This window comes from Amborella trichopoda, chromosome 4 (genome assembly GCF_054954075.1).
Source record: "Amborella trichopoda isolate Santa Cruz 75 chromosome 4, AtrichopodaSantaCruz75HAP2 v2.0, whole genome shotgun sequence".
NCBI classification, from domain to species: Eukaryota; Viridiplantae; Streptophyta; class Magnoliopsida; order Amborellales; family Amborellaceae; genus Amborella; species Amborella trichopoda.
The window spans coordinates 54,677,404-54,696,148 of record NC_142339.1 but is presented as its reverse complement, the minus strand read 5'-3'; the positions used below and the strand labels follow the sequence as shown (position 1 = coordinate 54,696,148).

The 18,745-nt window shown below is 39.6% G+C and overlaps 1 protein-coding gene across 2 annotated transcripts in view; it reads left to right on the top strand.

Annotated features, from left to right (window-relative positions):
• The first annotated feature begins 6,599 nt into the window (after positions 1–6,599).
• Positions 6,600–18,745, top strand: part of LOC18422112 (DNA ligase (DUF630 and DUF632)) — a 31,433-nt gene continuing 19,287 nt past the window's right edge. For both annotated transcript variants that reach the window (XR_016054874.1, XM_006826925.4), the window contains exon 1: positions 6,600–7,729. Coding sequence is in view for 1 of the 2 variants with exons in the window: in XM_006826925.4 (XP_006826988.1) it covers positions 6,853–7,729 (877 nt within the window). In the remaining variant the exon portion in view is untranslated. The remainder of the gene's footprint in view (positions 7,730–18,745) is intronic.

Below are 18,745 nucleotides of genomic sequence, written 5' to 3'. Positions count from 1 at the left end.
CAAATAGAAAAAGAAGGGTTATTGCAGTGCGAGAATCCTTAAACAATTAAGAGAGAAATGGGTTGAAGCATTCTTGAATTCTTGATTAAAATGTAGAGAGAGGGAGGTAGCAAGGGGTGAAGTACTCTGGATCAAACACTAAATAAATGGAGGGAGCGATAGGTTGAAATTGATGAAGTATTCTTATAAAAAAGTAGGGAGTGAAAGAAAATAGTGGGTTATAAGGATTTACCCCCGTTAATTAAGAACTTAGAGGTGGACAGGGTGGTTTCAATAAACGACACGATGACGAAAAGCAGGCTAGACATTTGCAGCGTAGACCTAATACAATGTCATTAGGATTAGTGATTTAGTTCCAGTGGAAGGCTCTAAAAGAATAAGCATAAAGCCTAATATAACATAAATAAAAGTAGTGAGAAGATATATGGTGACTTTTAGTCTGATTAAAGTATAACCCTTGATAGAGTTGAATGACATAACATAATTCACACAGTCAATTCCAAATAATTGAAATAAACTTTATATGATGATGTATTCGAGATAGGAGGTGAGTTTTCCTCTTTTTGAAAGTTAGAAAGTTAGAGAGAGGGGGTGCGGTGGAGAGAGAGAGAAGCAAAGGGATTGAAGAAATAGTCTTTGGTTTAAACTAGGATTTTGTAAACCTGGAGACAGAATTTAGTCTGTTTTAATGGTTCATTAAAGTGAACTATCCAATTTAACTATTCATTGAAGTTTTCATTGACGAGATGGTGAGATTTGTTAAAGGAATGAGATTTTAAAATCATAACTCATCTATTGCAAGTTTAACAAAATGGATTGTCTGAATCATACAAAACATTATAATTAATTAGTGAAATGCTATCAATATCAACTATCCGGGTTTGATTGGATGGTCGAGATCACGTTTGAAAGTCATAACTCATCTATTGCATGTCTAACAAAATGGACTATCTGGATCACACAAAACATTATCATTAATTAGTGAAATGCGATCAATATCAATTATCCGGGTTTGATTGGATGGTCAAGAGCTCCTTTGAGTATTTCAATATTTGTTTTTTGTGCATCAGATTGAGCAAACTTTTTGGGCATCCATACTTTTCACACTCAAGAGCCCGTAAAAAATGTAGAAAATATTTTAAAAAATAAAAGAACAAAAAATACCCCTACAAATTTTAGGAAAATGGTTTGATAGGGCTGCAGCCGTATCAAAATAAGTAAATCTTCACTTCGTAACTCATTGAAATTGCAAGTCAAGCATTGGAAAATCTCTATATCAATAATCTCAACTTGAATATTATGGTTGGGGAAAAAAAATAGGATTTCAAACTTTAAAAATAGTGTATATAATAGCAAATTGTCTAGACCGTCCATTTTGCTTTAAAAATAAGTGTTCACAGATTCCGCAATATCTATACCATTTTTTAAGTTTCAAATTTTATTATCAACGTTGGAAATTGATTTTAGAGCTATCATAAAGATTTACGTCGCCGAAAGTACTTTCTGAACGAGGATTTAAGGTGAGGCTTTACTATGTTTTCATAAAGCCTACCACTTATAGAAACCTCATCCAAAATTTTGAGGTAATTTGGTCATTTATCTTTTTACAAATTATACTTTGTATTTTTACTAATGCACACAAATGAGGTGCACACACTCAAATATTCTATAAGATTTCATTTCTAAGAAAAAGTAAAATTGGCAAATAAAAAAGTTCCTTTGAAAATGAGAAATTCATATTTTTCCATTTGTTGAAAGAATTCGTCGGTATTGCGTGGCAGTTCGCATCTCTCGGCGTCTCTCGACAAAAGAAGTCTCCATTTGTCCTTTTTGATAAATAGAGAAATTTCCCAATCTTACAATAGCTTTCCTAGTAAATCACTACGAATAATTTAACAGTTGATGCCAAAAAAATTGGTTATCAAATGACCATTGAGGGGGGGGGGCGGCATCATAGTGGAAGGGAACTATAGAACCTCGTTTCCTAGCTTGATGCACAACCAGATAATTTATTTCCTGGAAACGTATACAAGGAAAAAGTTTATTTAGAGCCGAGGATCTAAACAATCAAATTAGAGCCCCTCTCAAATATTTCACTAGAAGAGATTATTTTGATGCCCAAATATCTTCAAATTGATGATCTCGACATCAAGATGCATGGACATGAGAAAAAAATGGATTTCAAGTTTTGGAAATAGTGCATCTTGTAACCATTTTTGGACCGTCAATTTTCAAGATTTTCAAGATTTTCAAGTTTTCATAGATCCGTTCGATCTACACAATTTTTTAAGCTTTAAATTTAATAATTAGAGATTAAAATATATTTTAAGATGATCACAAAGATTTTCAGTATTGAAACCACATTTCTTGTCACTATTTGAAGGTGCACTTTACTTTGATTGTCTAGAGCCTCGACTCTATACAAACCGCACTCCACACGTATTGAGACCGTCTACCTTTGGTACAAGATTCTTACAATTAATCTTGACCACTAGATGTGAAATTGGGTGGCTGTATTTATTTTATCGACCAAGTTCAAACTTCAAAAGAAATTTTCTCGAATTCATCATATGTTATAATAAGTAAATGTGTTTTGTTCATTATATACAATCCCTGTGCTTATCTTTCAGTTTTATGAGAGGCAACCTTTAAAAGAGCAAGTGAAGTGGCACCCCTCAATGGCTAGTTGTCATGGAAGTTGATACACCTGGGGAGTGTGATTACTGTTTTAAGGAAAACTGCCCTAAAACAAACAAACATCGAAGGGCACGCGTTCCCCCTTGCATGCAAAAGCATGTAGCATGCAAATGGGAGCCAGCTTTGACCTATCTTTCTTATTTCGTTGAGCCCCCGCGTTAAACCCACGTTTTTAAAAGCTTTGGGGAAGGGTGCGGTTTGTATAGAGTGGAGCCTCTAAACAATCAAATTAGAGTCCACTTTTAAATAGTATTGAGAAATATGGTTTCAATATTGAATTAGAGTCCACTTTTAAATAGTATTGAGAAATATGGTTTCAATATTGAAAATCTTTGTGATAGCCTTCAAATATTTTTTCATCTTTCATTATAAAATTTAAAGTTTTTAAAATACTATATATCGAGCAGATCTATAAACATTTTAAAACCTTGAAAATTGACGGTCTTAAGATGTATTACAATTTCCAAAATTTGAAATCCATTTTTTTCTCATGTACATGTATATTGGTATTAAGATGATCAATTTGAGTATATTTAGGTATCAAAACAACTTCTTTTAATAAAATTTTTGAGATAGGTTCTAAGTTGATTGTTTAGGGCCTAGGATCTATATAAACTTTTCCCCTCGTGGGGTATAGGTAGTGCTCATGTCAATAATTTATCTATAAAGGTTTGTCCACCGTTAATAACCTTTTAAAATATGGGATTATGTACAAAGATATTGTTTATCTTTTGTATATGGATGTCACAATCATTCTCACTCATTATATTTCAAATTTAATGGCTTGTGGTGAATCATGAGAATTTTTTTTTGAAACTTTGTGTTTATTTATGACACTCTTACAACCACCTTTTTTAAATTTTAAGAGACTAAAATGGTTGTGACCTCCTTGTACAAAAAATAAATGATCTTCTTATAGACAATCCCTTTAAAAGATGGGTGATGTGTGTATATATTGAAAAAACATTAAAATGTAAAGGTGATGTTAGAGTGAGGTGTGATAGGTGTAAAATTTATTGAAAAGTCATTGTTTTTTGTATGAACATTTATTTTAATAGATAACTTAATCATTAAAGACAACTTAATTTTTTTATTATAAAAGTACAATAGCATTCAAAAAGTTAGTGTCGATAAACTTTATTTATAGAGTATCATTGTCCTTTAGTAATAATTTCAATTTTACCTGTTATAAAAATAAAAAAAATGCATATTGTATTTTAATGATATTTACACAAATACCTTTAATTGATAAGCAAAATATGAAAAATAATTTTTTTTAAAAAAACACACCTCATATTTAGTATATTCATCAATCATACTCACTCTAACATTAATCATTATAATTTGAGGAGTTATAAATTGTAGATTATCCCTGTATGTAAATTATTGTGGGGTGAGGTTTGTATAAGGTGTCCTCTTTAGGTAATACTTAAACAATCAAAACAAGTTGCACCTCCAAATCTTATTAAAAAGTGTAATTTTGGTATAGAAACTTCTTTTATGTTCTTAAAATTTATTTCGATAATTAGGAAATTCAAAGCTCCAAAAATAGTGGGGATGGAGCATATATGTAAACATCTTAAAATCTTAAAAATGAATGGACCAAATAATATGTTAGAAGATGCATTATTGTAAAGGATTGAAGTCTTTTTTTTTTTTTTTTCTCCTTATCCAACATCTGGGAGTCAAGATGGTTAATTGGTGAGCTTTCCAGCGTTGGACCTTGTGCGATCGATTTTTTAGTTGGGTCTCAATTCTACAGTTTAAGGTGTTACGTAACCTTTTTTTATTATCTTAATTAACCTCATCAATCATGAGTTCAAGATTTAAAGTTTTGAAAGTAGTACGCTTTATAAACACACTTTCCCAAGTGTTCATAATTTACCGTATTTGCGCCATTTTCAAACTTTTAATTCCTGTAAATATGACAGGGGTCCCATGTTAAACTAGATTATTGGAAAGGGGTAATCACTTACGAGTATAAACTCATGACCAAATGCAAGTTTGCATGCTTGCATTAACAAAAGAAAAAAAAGAAAAAAGAAAAAGGAAAAGAGCAAGTTTGCATCCTTGTAAGAATCCATGTATGTGGATGGTGATAATGCACATGCATTGTCAATATCGCAATGCTAGAACAATTGTTTTCTAGCAGTTAGATGTTGAACAATTGTTGAACATGTATACTATTTGAATTTTAATTTTTTTTCGATAAATCAGATTAAGATGAACTTTTATGTTTATCTACTTCCACTATCATATACCATGAAAAAAGTAGAAAATATTTGTAAAAATTTAAAATAACCAAATTGCCCCCACATATTTCAAGTGTAGTTTGGTCATTTTAAGTCCTAGAATATATTTGTTTTGTATTTTCTTTTGCACCCTATTATATAGTATGAATGCACAAAAAATTATCTTGATCCAATTTATAAAAATATTAAAATTTAAATAATAATATGTGTTTTCAACAATTTGATTAAGATTTGACACTTGGGAGTGTAACTTAAACTACAAATCGCTTTAGGTGACATTTTGTTGCTAGCTTTCTCCATATAAAAAATTTGTTTGTGCGTGTGATACACATATGAGATACACATACATATGTGGCTTGGATGCACGAACTCTATAGGCCTATTATTTCGGCCATATCTAAAAAAAAAAATTTGGGTTGATGTAAAAGGAGTCCTTTCGTTTTATTTGGACAGTTTATTTCAATTATTCAAAGATCATTAAGTATTTACTATTTTTGAATCATTGATTTCATGAATTTGGGGCCATAATGTGTTTCAGCCACTTGGGATGTGTTTTGAATATTAAAATCCTTGAAAATAAGAAAATGTTTATTTTTATTTTTTAGATAATTCAGTATGGAAGACATGTCTACTGTTTTTTTCAAGTAAATTAAGAGTAAGCTTTTTTTAAAAAATATATTTATGAGGTGGTGTGTTAAGGGTAGGAATGAAAACCACAATTTTAGTCGGACGTTCAATAGTTACTTAAAAGAAAAAATAGTAATTTAAATTGAATGAAATTTAATCACTTTCATCAAGTATTTAAAATCACAAACGACATTTAATCATTTCATCAAGTATCATATACGTTATTAATATTCGTCGAGCTTTTCACTATGCCACTTGGCATGAACCAAAGTGGGAATCATATATTTTTACGGGGAAAAGTTTATAAAGAGCCGAGGCTTTAAACAATTAAATTTGAGCCTACTTAAAAAAGTTCACTAGAAGAGGTTTTAATGCTCAAATATTTTCAAATCGATAACTCGACGTTAAGGTTCATGAATATGAGAAAAAAATGGATTTCAAGTTTTGAAAATAGTTTATTTTGTAACTTAGATCATCAATTTTCAAGATTTTCAAATTTTTATAGATATGTCGATCTACACTATTTTTCAAATTTTAAAAATTATAAATAAGTATAAAAATATATTTTAATACTATCACAAATATTATTCGTATTAAAACCACGTTTTTTTTATACCGTTCGAAGGTAGGCTCTAATTTGATTGTTTAGAGCCTCGGCTCTATATAAACCTTTCCCAATGCTTTAATCAGTAACCCTTGACCGAAAACTCAAAGATGCCAAACCGTCGTCTTTTTCCGCCTTTTCCCATTGGGCCCCACTCCTGTAAAGTTCAAACATTTGCCGAGATTCTCTGCGCTGCGTACGTAAAAACCCTAAAATTTCTTCGTAGTAAAGGCTCTGTATTTCATGTACAATCTATCCAAAGTTACTGGCTTTACACTGCCCTAATTTAAAACTTCACCATTGCAAATAGAAACCCTAATTTTTTATTTACTTTTTCACTGCAAACCCTGCATTCCTCATAATCTGATAACTTTAATGATCTTCTCAGTTCAAGAAGCCCTGGGTTTCTCAGTCATCTTGGTCTTATTATGCAGCTGAAACACTAGACTGAAAACCCATTTTTTTTTCTGTATAATCAGGATATACCCCAGATTTCGATCCCTCTTAGGCAGTAACAAACCCTAGATCGACCTGAGCCAACCGTTAATTTAGTTTTCATGGAAAGCCCTAGATTTGAACCAGAGCTCCATGATTTTCCCCTGTAAATACTCTTGATTTCAATTTCTCGACTTGCATTAGAAACCCTAACTCTGAATCCCTCCCCTCGTAGCCATGGGATGCACACAGTCGAAGATTGAGAATGAAGAATCGGTCGGGAGATGCAAAGAGCGAAAGCAACACATGAAAGAAGCAGTAACAGCGAGAAACGGCTTTGCAGCTGCTCATAGCTCTTACATATTTACCCTAAAAAACACAGGAGCGGCTCTGAGTGATTATGCTCATGGTGAATCACAAGAGGACCCAGCCTCTGGTTCAAACATAATAAACCCTGTAAAAGACAAGGTCCTTCCTCCTCCTCCTCCTCCTCCTACCTTTCCTTCTCACTCACCTCTGATTCGATCAGCGAGCCTGCCTGCTATTCCTCTCTCTAAAACGTCAGTTTCTCAAAGTAGTGAGACGATTCCAGAGGAAGAAGATGGGGAAGAAGCAGAGGGGGCACCTCGCCCTCCCCCTCCACCTCCTGCTTCTTCCGTTCAACAGAGAGAGCCACCTCCTGCTTCTTCTGTTCAACAGAGAGAGCCACTTCCTTCGTCTTCGAGCTATATCGATTACATCTTTGATACTCAAACACCTGCTGGCCCAGCCATTGATGAGATCAGGCAGGTGGGTGAGGAGAGAAAGAGGGAGTCAGAGAGAGAGAGGGAGTCAGAGAGAGAGGACAGAGAGAGAGTGGAGGAGGAGCGAGAAAGGGTGGAGGTGGAGAGGAGTAAGAGTGAGGAGGCAGCGACGGTTTCAGAGAAGGGACAGAGTATGGAGCTCGCAGTTGCTGGGGATGGGAGGAAGGGAAAAGAGGCTGGAAGGACTTTGTTCAGGATTTTGCATCAGCTTGATGACTTATTTCTTAAGGCTTCTGAGAGTGGGCAGGAGGTTTCGAGGATGCTTGAGGCCAATAGGTTGCATTACCATTCGAATTTTGCAGATAGTCGAGGTAGGAAAGATTCAGCTTTTTTAATGGTTTTTGCTTTTTATTTGGTTGTACACTGAAAATTTCATCTTGTTTTCCTTTATATCGATTTCCTTGTTTTTAATATGCTTTTCGGATTTTCATTTCAATTTATGGTGGAATTATTATGTTTTGTGATGTAATTGTTTCATGTTTGCTTGATGCTATGCCTTTATGTAAATATCTACTGAGGGTTGATCTGCAAAGCAATTTCTTTGAAAGACATCAGAGATTGTGATGAGTTATTGGTTTTCGTTTTCTGATTTGGGTGCGTCGAAAATCGGGGGAATATATAGTTGTTGTCTATATCTAATGGTAAGTCAAAAACTATATTAGCCTGTTTTTGTTAAATAATGTGGAGCTTGAGGATGAAGTGCACGTGTGAGAGGTTTGGTATTCTTTTGTGGAATTGTGCGGAGCTTGCAACATGTTTGTATGCTGCAATCTCCTTAGAATGATATTTCTAAAATCTCAATTATGTGGAGCTTGCAACATGCTTATATGGTTGCAATCTACTTAGAATGATATTTCTAAGATCTATACGTGTGAAAACTTTTTGTGACAAAACTGTTAGTAAACTCTCTGTGTATTATTTCATAGTCATATTGTATTCAGTCTCTGAATAGAAAATTATATGATCTCATTTGGGGAAAAATTAGTAGAGAGGCATGCATGCTTCTTTCAGAGATTTGCCTCTTGCGAGGCTTGGGGTCGTTAGTAACTTGATCCACATGAGGAAGGTCTGGAAAAATGTTCTTAAAGCTGGACTGGGTTGGCCAGTCCATGTAGTTTCTCTTGTAGCCACATTGTTTCGATTTTGGTGACATTGAGCATATGACCATGGCCTATTGTAAGTGTTACAGATCATTGGATTGGCTGGGTGAGAATCGCAAGCCCCAATTCTGGATGGCTGCTATTTGGCATGGGCTGATTTATTAAAACAAAAAGCAGCACATAAATTTAAAGTTTTAAACACAAAATACAATGAAATGTTGAATATATTGAAATCTGTAATGGACCGAGAGATATAGATCTGGTTAAACCGAATAAAGGCCTCCTTGGGTGCATAGTGGTTGGCACAAATCACATGTCGTCATACTCATCCAATGCACCTCCAAGTTTTGGTAGCTCAATGGATTGCAAGATCCATCAATTGATGCATCTCTCGAGTAAAATCCATCAATGATCGTGCAACTCGGGGTCTCAAGGGTCTTGTGCAACAATTGTATCTCTAATCCGGCATGATTGAGTGTGCTTACATTCCATGTTGGTCCAAAAATCCATAAATGGACCTGACGTTGTTTCACTATGCATGTCAATGAATTGGCATACTGTTTGCAAAGCGACCAAACCTCATGATGTTATATATATTTTTTGGGTTGTAAACTTGCAAGGTTACGATCACTTATCATGAGCTAAAGAAGATGCTGTAATTGGGAAGTCCAAATGACTAAAAGAGTGAAAAGGATTGCAGGTATTTCAGATGCATTATTTCTCATCGAAGAGGAGATTGAAGTGGTATGTTTAGCGATTAGTTCAATAACAATTTGGGAAGTCTCATGTGTTGTTTCTGATTAGAGTTCAATAACAAATTGGGAAGTCTCATTTGTAGTTTCTGATGATCATCACTTGTCAACAGCAATAGGATGGTGATGACACTTCCATTGTAGAAACACGCAGAGATCATGTTGATTTGGAGAGGTCTATGATTGCATTACAGATTCTTGTGAATGAAGTCCCCGGTGAAAATTGCCACTTGGATGTACTGTTCGACCCGGACGAGACCGAGTCGATTTGGACTTGGCTGAGTTACTCGGCCTAAGCCAAGGTGATTACCAAGCTACATACTTAAGGCCAAAGCACCTGTACAGTACTCAGGTGGGTGCTGTACAGGCTTGCCCGAGTAATATAGAACTGGGGAAAACTCTATCGAATTCTGCAGTACTCAGCAAGTCCATATGGTGCTCGTGTAAGAACTGTTCCTGAAACGAAATTGTTAAAAAGGGGGCAAAAACCCGGCCCCCATTTTTCAATTCTCTCTCTCTCTCTCTCTCTCTCTCTCTCTCACACACACACCAGCTGCTCTGACCTTTTCATTCTCACCTTGCCAAAGCAGCAATATAGGTGTAGTGCAATTGCGTGAAAGGACTCTATTTTCATCATCCAAAAGCCTTAAACAAGAAGAAGAGAGAGAAAAAGAGTAGAAACGAATATAGAGAGACAAAGGTTGGGTAACATGTTTGGAGGGCTGGACCGACCTCCTCTCCAAGAACTTTCCCTAGGTTGAACCAACCTAAAACTTAAAAGTTTTTGTGTTTGACTTAGAGGGGCATTTTCATCCACAATGACCTAAAACATAAAAATTCACCTGAGCTGAATGCAAAGGAAAACATTAACAAGGTTTATAGAGTGAATAAAAAATTATTGGGGGACTTACGTGTAGAAAATTCAAGATAGGGGGTTTATATATCTTCCTTAGTTCCTGTATAATTCTCTATTGCTTCAATTAATTTTTTGATTTTTAGGGAATTTCCCTAATTTTTTTTTATGTTCCTGAGCCTTTTGTGGCCTTGGGTGAGTCCACTCAGACTCGCAAGAGTTACTCGGATCTGCAAGGTCTGAGCATGAATGACAATATACTTGGATCGGAAACTCACATCTGCAAATTGAAAAGCGAGAAAGGCTGATGATCTACTTGGTGGCACAGGTAGTGTGGTTCCAACAGAAAGATCAAGTTCTTTAAAAACAAATGGAGGTCATACTCTAATAGAAAAGGGGAAAAGATCCTCAAAACTATGGTAACATATTTCCATATGGAGAATTTAATTTAATTCAATTGTCTTCTTGGAACCTTGAGCTCTTGAGCATCAATTGTTGCAACTCCTTGCTCCAATACCATTTGATGCAGAGAATCGCGTGGCACAAGAAATTAATTCCAAAGAGGCGAGCATAACAACCATTTATTGAGCTATACTTCATAAAACAAAGGCAACCATTAATTGACTTTAAAGCTAAAAGTACTCAGAAGTTCCAATTTGATTCCAATAAAAATTCAATCTCCTCTATAATGGCCCCAAACACCTTGTTTATAAGCAACTTGTTTCCTAATGCTATAACCGGAGACCTAAGTAAGCAACATAAGCCCTACAATACTCTTAATAAAATTTGAAACTCTTCTTGTAACTCTATTCTAGAGTAAGATTTGATATTGAAAGTAGCAAAATAATTCAAAATGCCTTGAAATTGCCTTAGTAGGTATTGTCGTGGAGAATATGCAAAAAGAAATAGAAAATGAAAATTCAATTCGTTAACATTTCTTCAAAAAAAAAAAAGAAAAGTGTAAATTCAATTGAAAATGTTAACCTTCTCTCAAAAAATAAAAAAGAAAATTCAATTGAAAATAATAGTGGAAGCTTACAAGCCAAGCTTCTTAATCATAGTTATTGAAATCTTGTAAATCCTTATGTTCTTTAAATTTAGGAATCTACATCATCAAATCTAGGGGTCATAGGTGCACCTAACTGTGATTCAATCATCAGGGAATCTTGCTTCCACTTTTGAGGAATATCCATCTGAGTTATTTGGAATTCAAAGACAAATTCTGTTGTGGAAAATGGTGACACGCTTCAACTAGTCTTGGGTTCAACATTAACCTCATTATTGCTTTGTGGTAGAATGATTGCAAAAATATTATGGAATACATGGAATTTTAAGTATTGATTGTTGCAAAAATATTATATTTTTTTTAAAATTATTTGTAGGGGAATGATCCTATATATTTTGAAAACATAGTATTGCGATATACAAGAGTTTTTTGACCCGTTCTTTCAGTAAATGCTTTTTTGCCCTTTTTTCTCTCCCTTTTGTCGCAAAGTTTAATGAATAAAAAGAAACCTCAAGAATCTCAGACATGAGAACCAGCAATCGTCACCGCTTCCCCCCCTTCAGTTGGAATAACATCTACAACTTGTACCCTAAAACCCATCTCCTATAACTCCATTCAAAGACTCCTCCACCTCTGGACCACATTTACATAGCCTCATTTGCACAGGTTGCAGCTTCTCCAAACCTTCGACCACTGCTTCCCCTACTTGCTCTGCTTCCTCAACCTCCTCCTTGCCTCCTAGCAGTTCCTCTTGTTCCTCGGTTTTATCCCCCTACCTACCTTTCTGTATCTCCATTCCTCCTGAGGAGACCGCGAAACACAGTCAAAACTTCTAGCGTCATTAGTTGGAATTTTAAACCTAGACGGGATGATCTGAGAGGGATAGAAAGTTGGGCCAGAAGACTTTGGAAGGAGTCGAACTTAACCTACAAACGTCTTTCAAGTGGAGACTTTCTCTTCTCCTTTCCATCACTTGCGGAAGCCTAGCTAGCCTTACAGGAATCCATTAGCTCCTCTTTTAAAGGAGCCTCATGTTTACTTCGGGCATGGTCACCTAAAGAAGTCTCCTTCAAGAAACAAAGAATTTGGCTTACTCTAAACCGCATCCCACTTCATGCGTGGTCACCCGAAACCTTTCGGAGAGTGGCGGTAGCCTGCAAATTTCTAGTTTCGATTCACAGGATTCCCCTAGAGTCTCTTCCTTTGGGCTCTATCCAACTTTTATTGGAAGTCCTTGACCTGCTAGGATTCCACAAACAGTTTGGCTCGAAGTAGAAGACCTCTAATACCCAATCTCTACTTCCTGGTCTTCAGCCTCGCCCCCTTCCCCCAACTTCCTTTAATTGGCCGACCTTGCCCCTTCCTCGGAAACCTCAGCTCAGTCCTGCACAGTGGTGACCAGGAAGAAGCGACACCGATTGAGGCTTAGCCGGCGTCCCCCCTACCCGGCCTAGTATAAGGCGAGCCACCCGGGCCAACAGACGTAGAAGGCGTTCTGGCGACCTCGCGCGTACAAGCAGAGTTTGTCTCATAATGAGCCTCTTTTGGACCCGGTGCCTGCCGTGGACCCGCTTTGCGACCTGATTAGCGTCAAAGATGCCTTGATTTTATCACCTCTAGAGGACACCCTTACCTTATTCCACTGACCCGGAAAAGAAATTTGTGAGGACTCCACACCCTCCTCTCTCTCTCCTCGCCTAGTAGATCAACCCGGCCCATCCTTCTCTCAAACCATTCCTGGTCCAGCTTATCAACCCGACCCGTCTTCTCAGTCGCCTGGCTTAGTTTCTCAACCCGACCCGTCTTGCTCTAAAACCTCACCATTCCCTTGCTCCTCCATCGCCTCTCGCCCTTCCCTTCACTCATCATTAACCCCTGCCACGCGTCCACTTGAGGCACCTTACCTAGCTAGATGGTAGCCGAAAAGGCCTCACCTTTTCAGCTTCTACCACAGCCGCCCTCTGCCGTCCACGTGTCATCCGAGGTCATTTCGCTGCCTTCGCCGGTGCCTCTTTCATTGTCTCTTCGCCACGCGCCCCAGTCGGAGTCAGCGTGCCAGGTACCCCTGTCGACTACTTCTGCTGACGCGTCCCCATCACAGTCCCTTCGTGTTTTTCTGCCCCCTCCACCCACCCCTCCATCATTCCCGCCCTCGACCTTCGCTACAGATGCCGGCCCCTGTGAACAGATACCACCAGCCCACTATCTACAGGAGGCCCTAACCCTAAACCTGCCTAGTGCCCCTACACAATCCACTGTTACTCCTTCTCGTTACCCTTTCTCCCTCACCTTCTACCCCCTTTGCCTAGAAGTCCATGCAAACTTGAAGATGAACAGTGATATGGTACCCCTGGGCATTGTTGCCGCCCATTCCCTACCCTCCTGACCCAACTTTTATCTTAGACTTGCTGGCACCCCACCTTTTGTTTATTCCACACCTTGTCCACGTCCACAGAGTTCAAACCCTATAGGTTGCTTGGCCTCCCTCCTCCCCTTTTTTGTTTTCCACTTACTCCTCCTTTCAATCTCACCATTTCCTCTCTTACCTCCCTTACCTCCACTACTCAAACCCCCCCCGGGTCCACCCCTCCCCTTCTGTTAACCCTTCTACCTGTTGACCCCAACCCTCAACCGCTTCTTTCGTTACCCTACCTCTACCTCTATTGCCCTAATAGTTTCATCTTGCCTATAACCCACCCATGCTCCCTCTCTATTGTGGCCACCGATCCTGAAACTTCGCCCCTTCCTTCGCTTCCCTCTGACCTCTACCCTTCCAACCTTACCTTTCCTTTGGCAGAAACTGTGACTACCACAGAGCTCCTCGAAGTTCCATTCGTGGGAGCTCCTGACCCTAAGGCACCCGAGGATTCACCTGAGTTACTTGAGAACTCTATAGTACCCGAGAACCCAACGGCACCCATTTCCCCTGAGGCACCCGTGGATTCACTTCTGTTACTTGTGAACTCAACGATACCCTCTTCCCCTGCTCAGGTTGGCGACGATGCCAAGGAGGTAGACAGAGATGGGACAAATAGGGAAGAAACCGGAATGGGACAAATAGGGAATAAGACTGGATGAGAATGATGTACAGGCTAATGGGGTTTGAATACGAAGGTCTCGAAGGACTTGCTCATAGATTCATCACAGCCGACGCACAGAGCAGGATGCAGGTGAGATTCAGAGGACATAGAGAACTTCGTAACCTCTTTTCCTCCACCTTTTGCTGGAAAGCCTATAGACTGCCCTCTCTCTTCTTCCACCGCAGACCGTCCGAGGAGGTCCCCCAGATTAGCCTCCTCTTCATTGACTGTCTATATTTATTTGAAATGTGAAAGGGCTAGGTCAGTCCTCTAAGAAGGACGCAGTCAAAGCCTTCGCCTCAAAGCTCTCTCCTACCGTTCTTACTCTCCTAGAAATCAAGTTACCAGACCCTAATCTCCAACTCATTCGCTGGATATGGGGAAGATGACCTTGCCAGTGGGTTTCAATACCCGCGAATGGGGCCTCAGGAGGTATATGGGTGGTCTGGGACCCTATGATCTAACTCTTGACTCCCACTTTTTAGGGGAGTTTTCACCCTTCTCCTCTCCAACATCTCAGATGGGGTCCCATGGAAATTTTCAGCTGTCTACTGGCCAAACTCACAAACCCTCAGAAACAGATTTTGGGTAGAAACTGGACCATGTAGGTTCCCTTCCACACCCCATTTAGTGTGTGGGAGGAGACTTCAATGTTGTTCGATGGTCTTATGAGAGAAATTCCTCAACTTCGATCTCACAGGAGATGAGGGACTTCTCAGATTTCATCTGCCGAAATGAATTGATAGACATTCCTCTTCAAGGTTGTCAATATACATGGCCAAACCACTCTACCAATCCCACCCTTTCTAAATTAGATAGATTCCTCCTTACAGTAAATTGAGAGGAAAAATTTCCGAGATCTTTATCTTTGGCGCTCCCTAAACCTATGTCGGATCATTGCCTGATTCTGCTTGATACCAATGTAATAACGAGGGGCCCCACGCCCTTCAGATTTAAACTTCTTTGGCTCCAAGAAGAGTCCCTACATACCCTTGTCCAAACTTGGTGGAATTCTTTTGCTCCCCAGGTTATGGATAGAGTTGGTTACATCCTTCAGACCAAACTCTAACTCCTTAAATCAGCCCTCAAAACATGGAGTAGTTCCATCCCCGGTAACTTCTCCCACATTAAGTCTTCACTGTTAGAAACCATCAAGAATTTGGACATTCTCGAGGAAACAAGATCTCTGGATGCCTCAGAGCAGGACCTCAAATCCAAGTCAAAACTGGAATATCTTTCTACTCTCAAGAAAAAAGAGATCTACTGGTTTCAGAGATGAAGAGTCTCCTGGTTGAAGGCAGGGGACCATAATACTGCCTTTTTTCATCGGATAGCCAACTTTCACAGAAGAGACAATACTATCTCGATAATCAAAGTAAACAACACCTACCTTACCCAACTTGGAGAAATAGAGCAGGCAATCATAGAGTTCTTTCAGACCCTATATTTTGCTCCGTTGGGTCCTAGACTGAGAATGTCTTCCCTTGATTTCTTAACTCTCATTGAAGACCAAGTTGTTTGGTTAGAGTGACCCTTTACAGAAGAAGAAATTCTACTAGCTATCAATGCTTTAACCAAAGACAAGGCCCCTGGACCCGATGTCTTTTCGATTTCCCCTTTCAAGGCTTTTTGGGAAGTCGTCCGTGTTGACTTCCTTCTCTTCATTGAGGAATTTTTCCAAAGGGGAACTCTCCATAAAGCCTTGAATGCCACCTTCCTAGCACTGATCCCAAAAGTAGGAGCCGAGGAAATAAAAGACTTCTGCCCAATCAGCCTTCTTAACTCCACCTACCAGATTCTGGCTAAAGTACTCGCCACTAGGCTTCAACATATTCTCCCCTCTATCATCTCCTCCTCACAATCAGCCTTCATCAGAGGTAGACAAATTCTCGATGGGGCTTTAGTGGCCCACGAGTGTATTCACTTCAGACATCTGACAAAAAAACCAGGTCTTATTTTTAAAATCGATTGGGAAAAAGCTTATGACCATGTGGACTGGTTAATTTTGGATGAGCTCATGGCCAGAATGGGTTTTGGGGAGAGATGGAGGAGGTGGATGAGAGGTTGCTACTCCCATCCACATTTCTCTATTCTCAGTAATGGAATCCCAAAAAGATACTTCCCCTCCTTGAAGGGTCTCCGTCAAGGAGATCCCCTCTCCCCCTTCCTGTTTGCAATTGCGACTGAAGTTTTCAATCGCTCTATCTCTTGAATATACTAGGCAGGTCTCCTTTCTGGCTTCATAACCAGCAGACATGGCCCAACTGTGTCTCATTTGCAATACGCGGATGACACCCTGGTGTTTTTGGATGCCTTTCCAAGCGAAGTCGACACCCTAAAAATGTTCCTCAACTGTTTCCAAACAGCAATTGGGTTCAAAGTTAATTTGCAAAAATCCAGAATGCTGGCTGTTGCTATGACAACTGCAGAAGTCAGAGCACTCGTGCCAAGCTGGGGGTGTAAAGTCGAGGATCTCCCTTCCACATACCTTGGTCTACCTCTGGGACATGGGAAACCTAGGAAGAGGCAATGGTCCCAAGTCCTAGATAAGGTAGATAGGCGCCTAGCAGGGTGGAAGGGCAGATTCCTTTCAATGGCAGGTAGAACGACCCTGATTAAAGCTACTATTGCAAACTCTCCAGTCTACCTCATGTCCCTTTTCCATATGCCTGCTCAGGTGGCTAACCGTTTGAACCAACTCATGAGAAACTTCTTATGGTCAGGGCAGGCTGAAAAGAAAAAATATCATCTAGTAGCTTGAGACAATGTTTGTCGACCTAAAAACCAGGGTGGTCTAGGTATCAGAGTCCTGTGAAAACACAACCTGGCTTTACTCAGAAAATGGTGGTGGCACCTAGTGACTCAGCCTTGTGCACTTTGGGCACAGGTTCTAAGGCATAAATATCGAATCCCTGCGGGTGCGTGGTTGTCAGAAGGACTCAACGACATAACGCCTCAGGAGCTTGGAAATCTTTCTCAACTGCCTTGACTCCATTCAGAAGGTATGTAAGGTTCCACCCAAGAGATGGCTCCAGAGTAAAATTCTGGTCAGATTTGTGGTTAGGACCCTCCCCCTTGTGTGAGGGGTTCCCTACCCTCTACTCTCTTGCTCGTAATAAAGAATCCTCTATTGCTGAGGAGATGATTCTGACTGGAGGCCGTAGAGTTTGGAACCCATCCTTTGAAAGGAACCTAACCGAAGAGGAAACCAGCCCCTTTCAGGTATTCTCGACAACCCTACACTCTCTCTTCTTCCTCCCTTCAGGCAACGATGCCATTGTCTAGACTCTAGCCCCCTCTGGGAACTTCTCGGTTGCCTCTTTCTATAAAATCTTTACCCTCATACTCACCCCCTCGGGGTTTCAAAACTCGGTCAAAGTTTGGGCCACCTTTGCTCTACCTAAAGTGTAGACCTTCAGCTGGCTCGCATTCTCTCATAAAGCCCTCACAGTGGACCACCTCCAAAAGAGAGGGATCCCCATCCCTAATAGGTGTGCTTTGTGTGAATGTGAGGAAGAAACAAACCTCCACCTTTTCATCCTCTAAGACCTCTGGGGCCGTGTTTTGCGACTCTTTGGGATCAAATGGGTCACCGCCCCCTTAGTCAAGGCTTTGATATCTTACGATCTTGATTCATGCTGGCCTATGGCCGGAAGAATCTTGTGGAAGGCAACACTAGCTGCAACTATCTGGATTGTTTGGCTGGAAAGAAATTCAAGAATCTTTCTAGGCTCTAAAATCCATATACCGGCACTCTTTCACAAGGAAATCTCTATGGTCACCTTTTGGGCCTCAAATCACAAGGTCTTTTCGGGTATCCCAGGGAGCTTCTTCCTTTCCCAATGGAATAATGTCCTCCATCATCAACCACAATGGGTAGCAAGGCCAAATAACTGGCAACCTCCTCCAGAGGGAAACATCAAGTTAAACTTTGATGGGTGCTCCCTAGGTAGTCCTGGCCTAGCAGGGGCAGGGGGGGTCTTTAGAGACCACGAAGGCAACATCCTCCTAACACTGTCTGAGCACCTTGGCCTTAAGGACTCCCATCACGCAGAAGCCTTGGCCCTCTTAATAGCCTTGAAAAACTTAAATCATTCTTGGGGCTCACACCTCATAGTGGAAGGTGACTCCCAAAATGTCAAATCCTGGGCAAGTAGAGCAAGTTCTCCACCATTGGCACCTAACTCCAATTTTTGATGAGATTCACCATATTTGCAGGGCTATGGACGTCTCCTGGAAGTATATATGGAGGACGTCCAACGACTACACAGATCGCTTGGCGAAAGAGGTAGTTAGAAGTCAAAGACAAGATGTTCAAGCCGGGTCCACCTTTTTTGCTCGGGACCAGTGGCACACAACTTAAACCTCTCTCTTATTGGGTTTTTTTGCACGGTTGGATTTTTTGAAAGCTCAATGTAAATCAATGTAATTGGGCGTTTTCTATAAGCCCGTTTTGTACATGATAGACTAAACTATTTTTAGCCGAGTCCCCATGTGTGGGTGACATCGGACTCCCATAGCCACGTAATCTCTTTC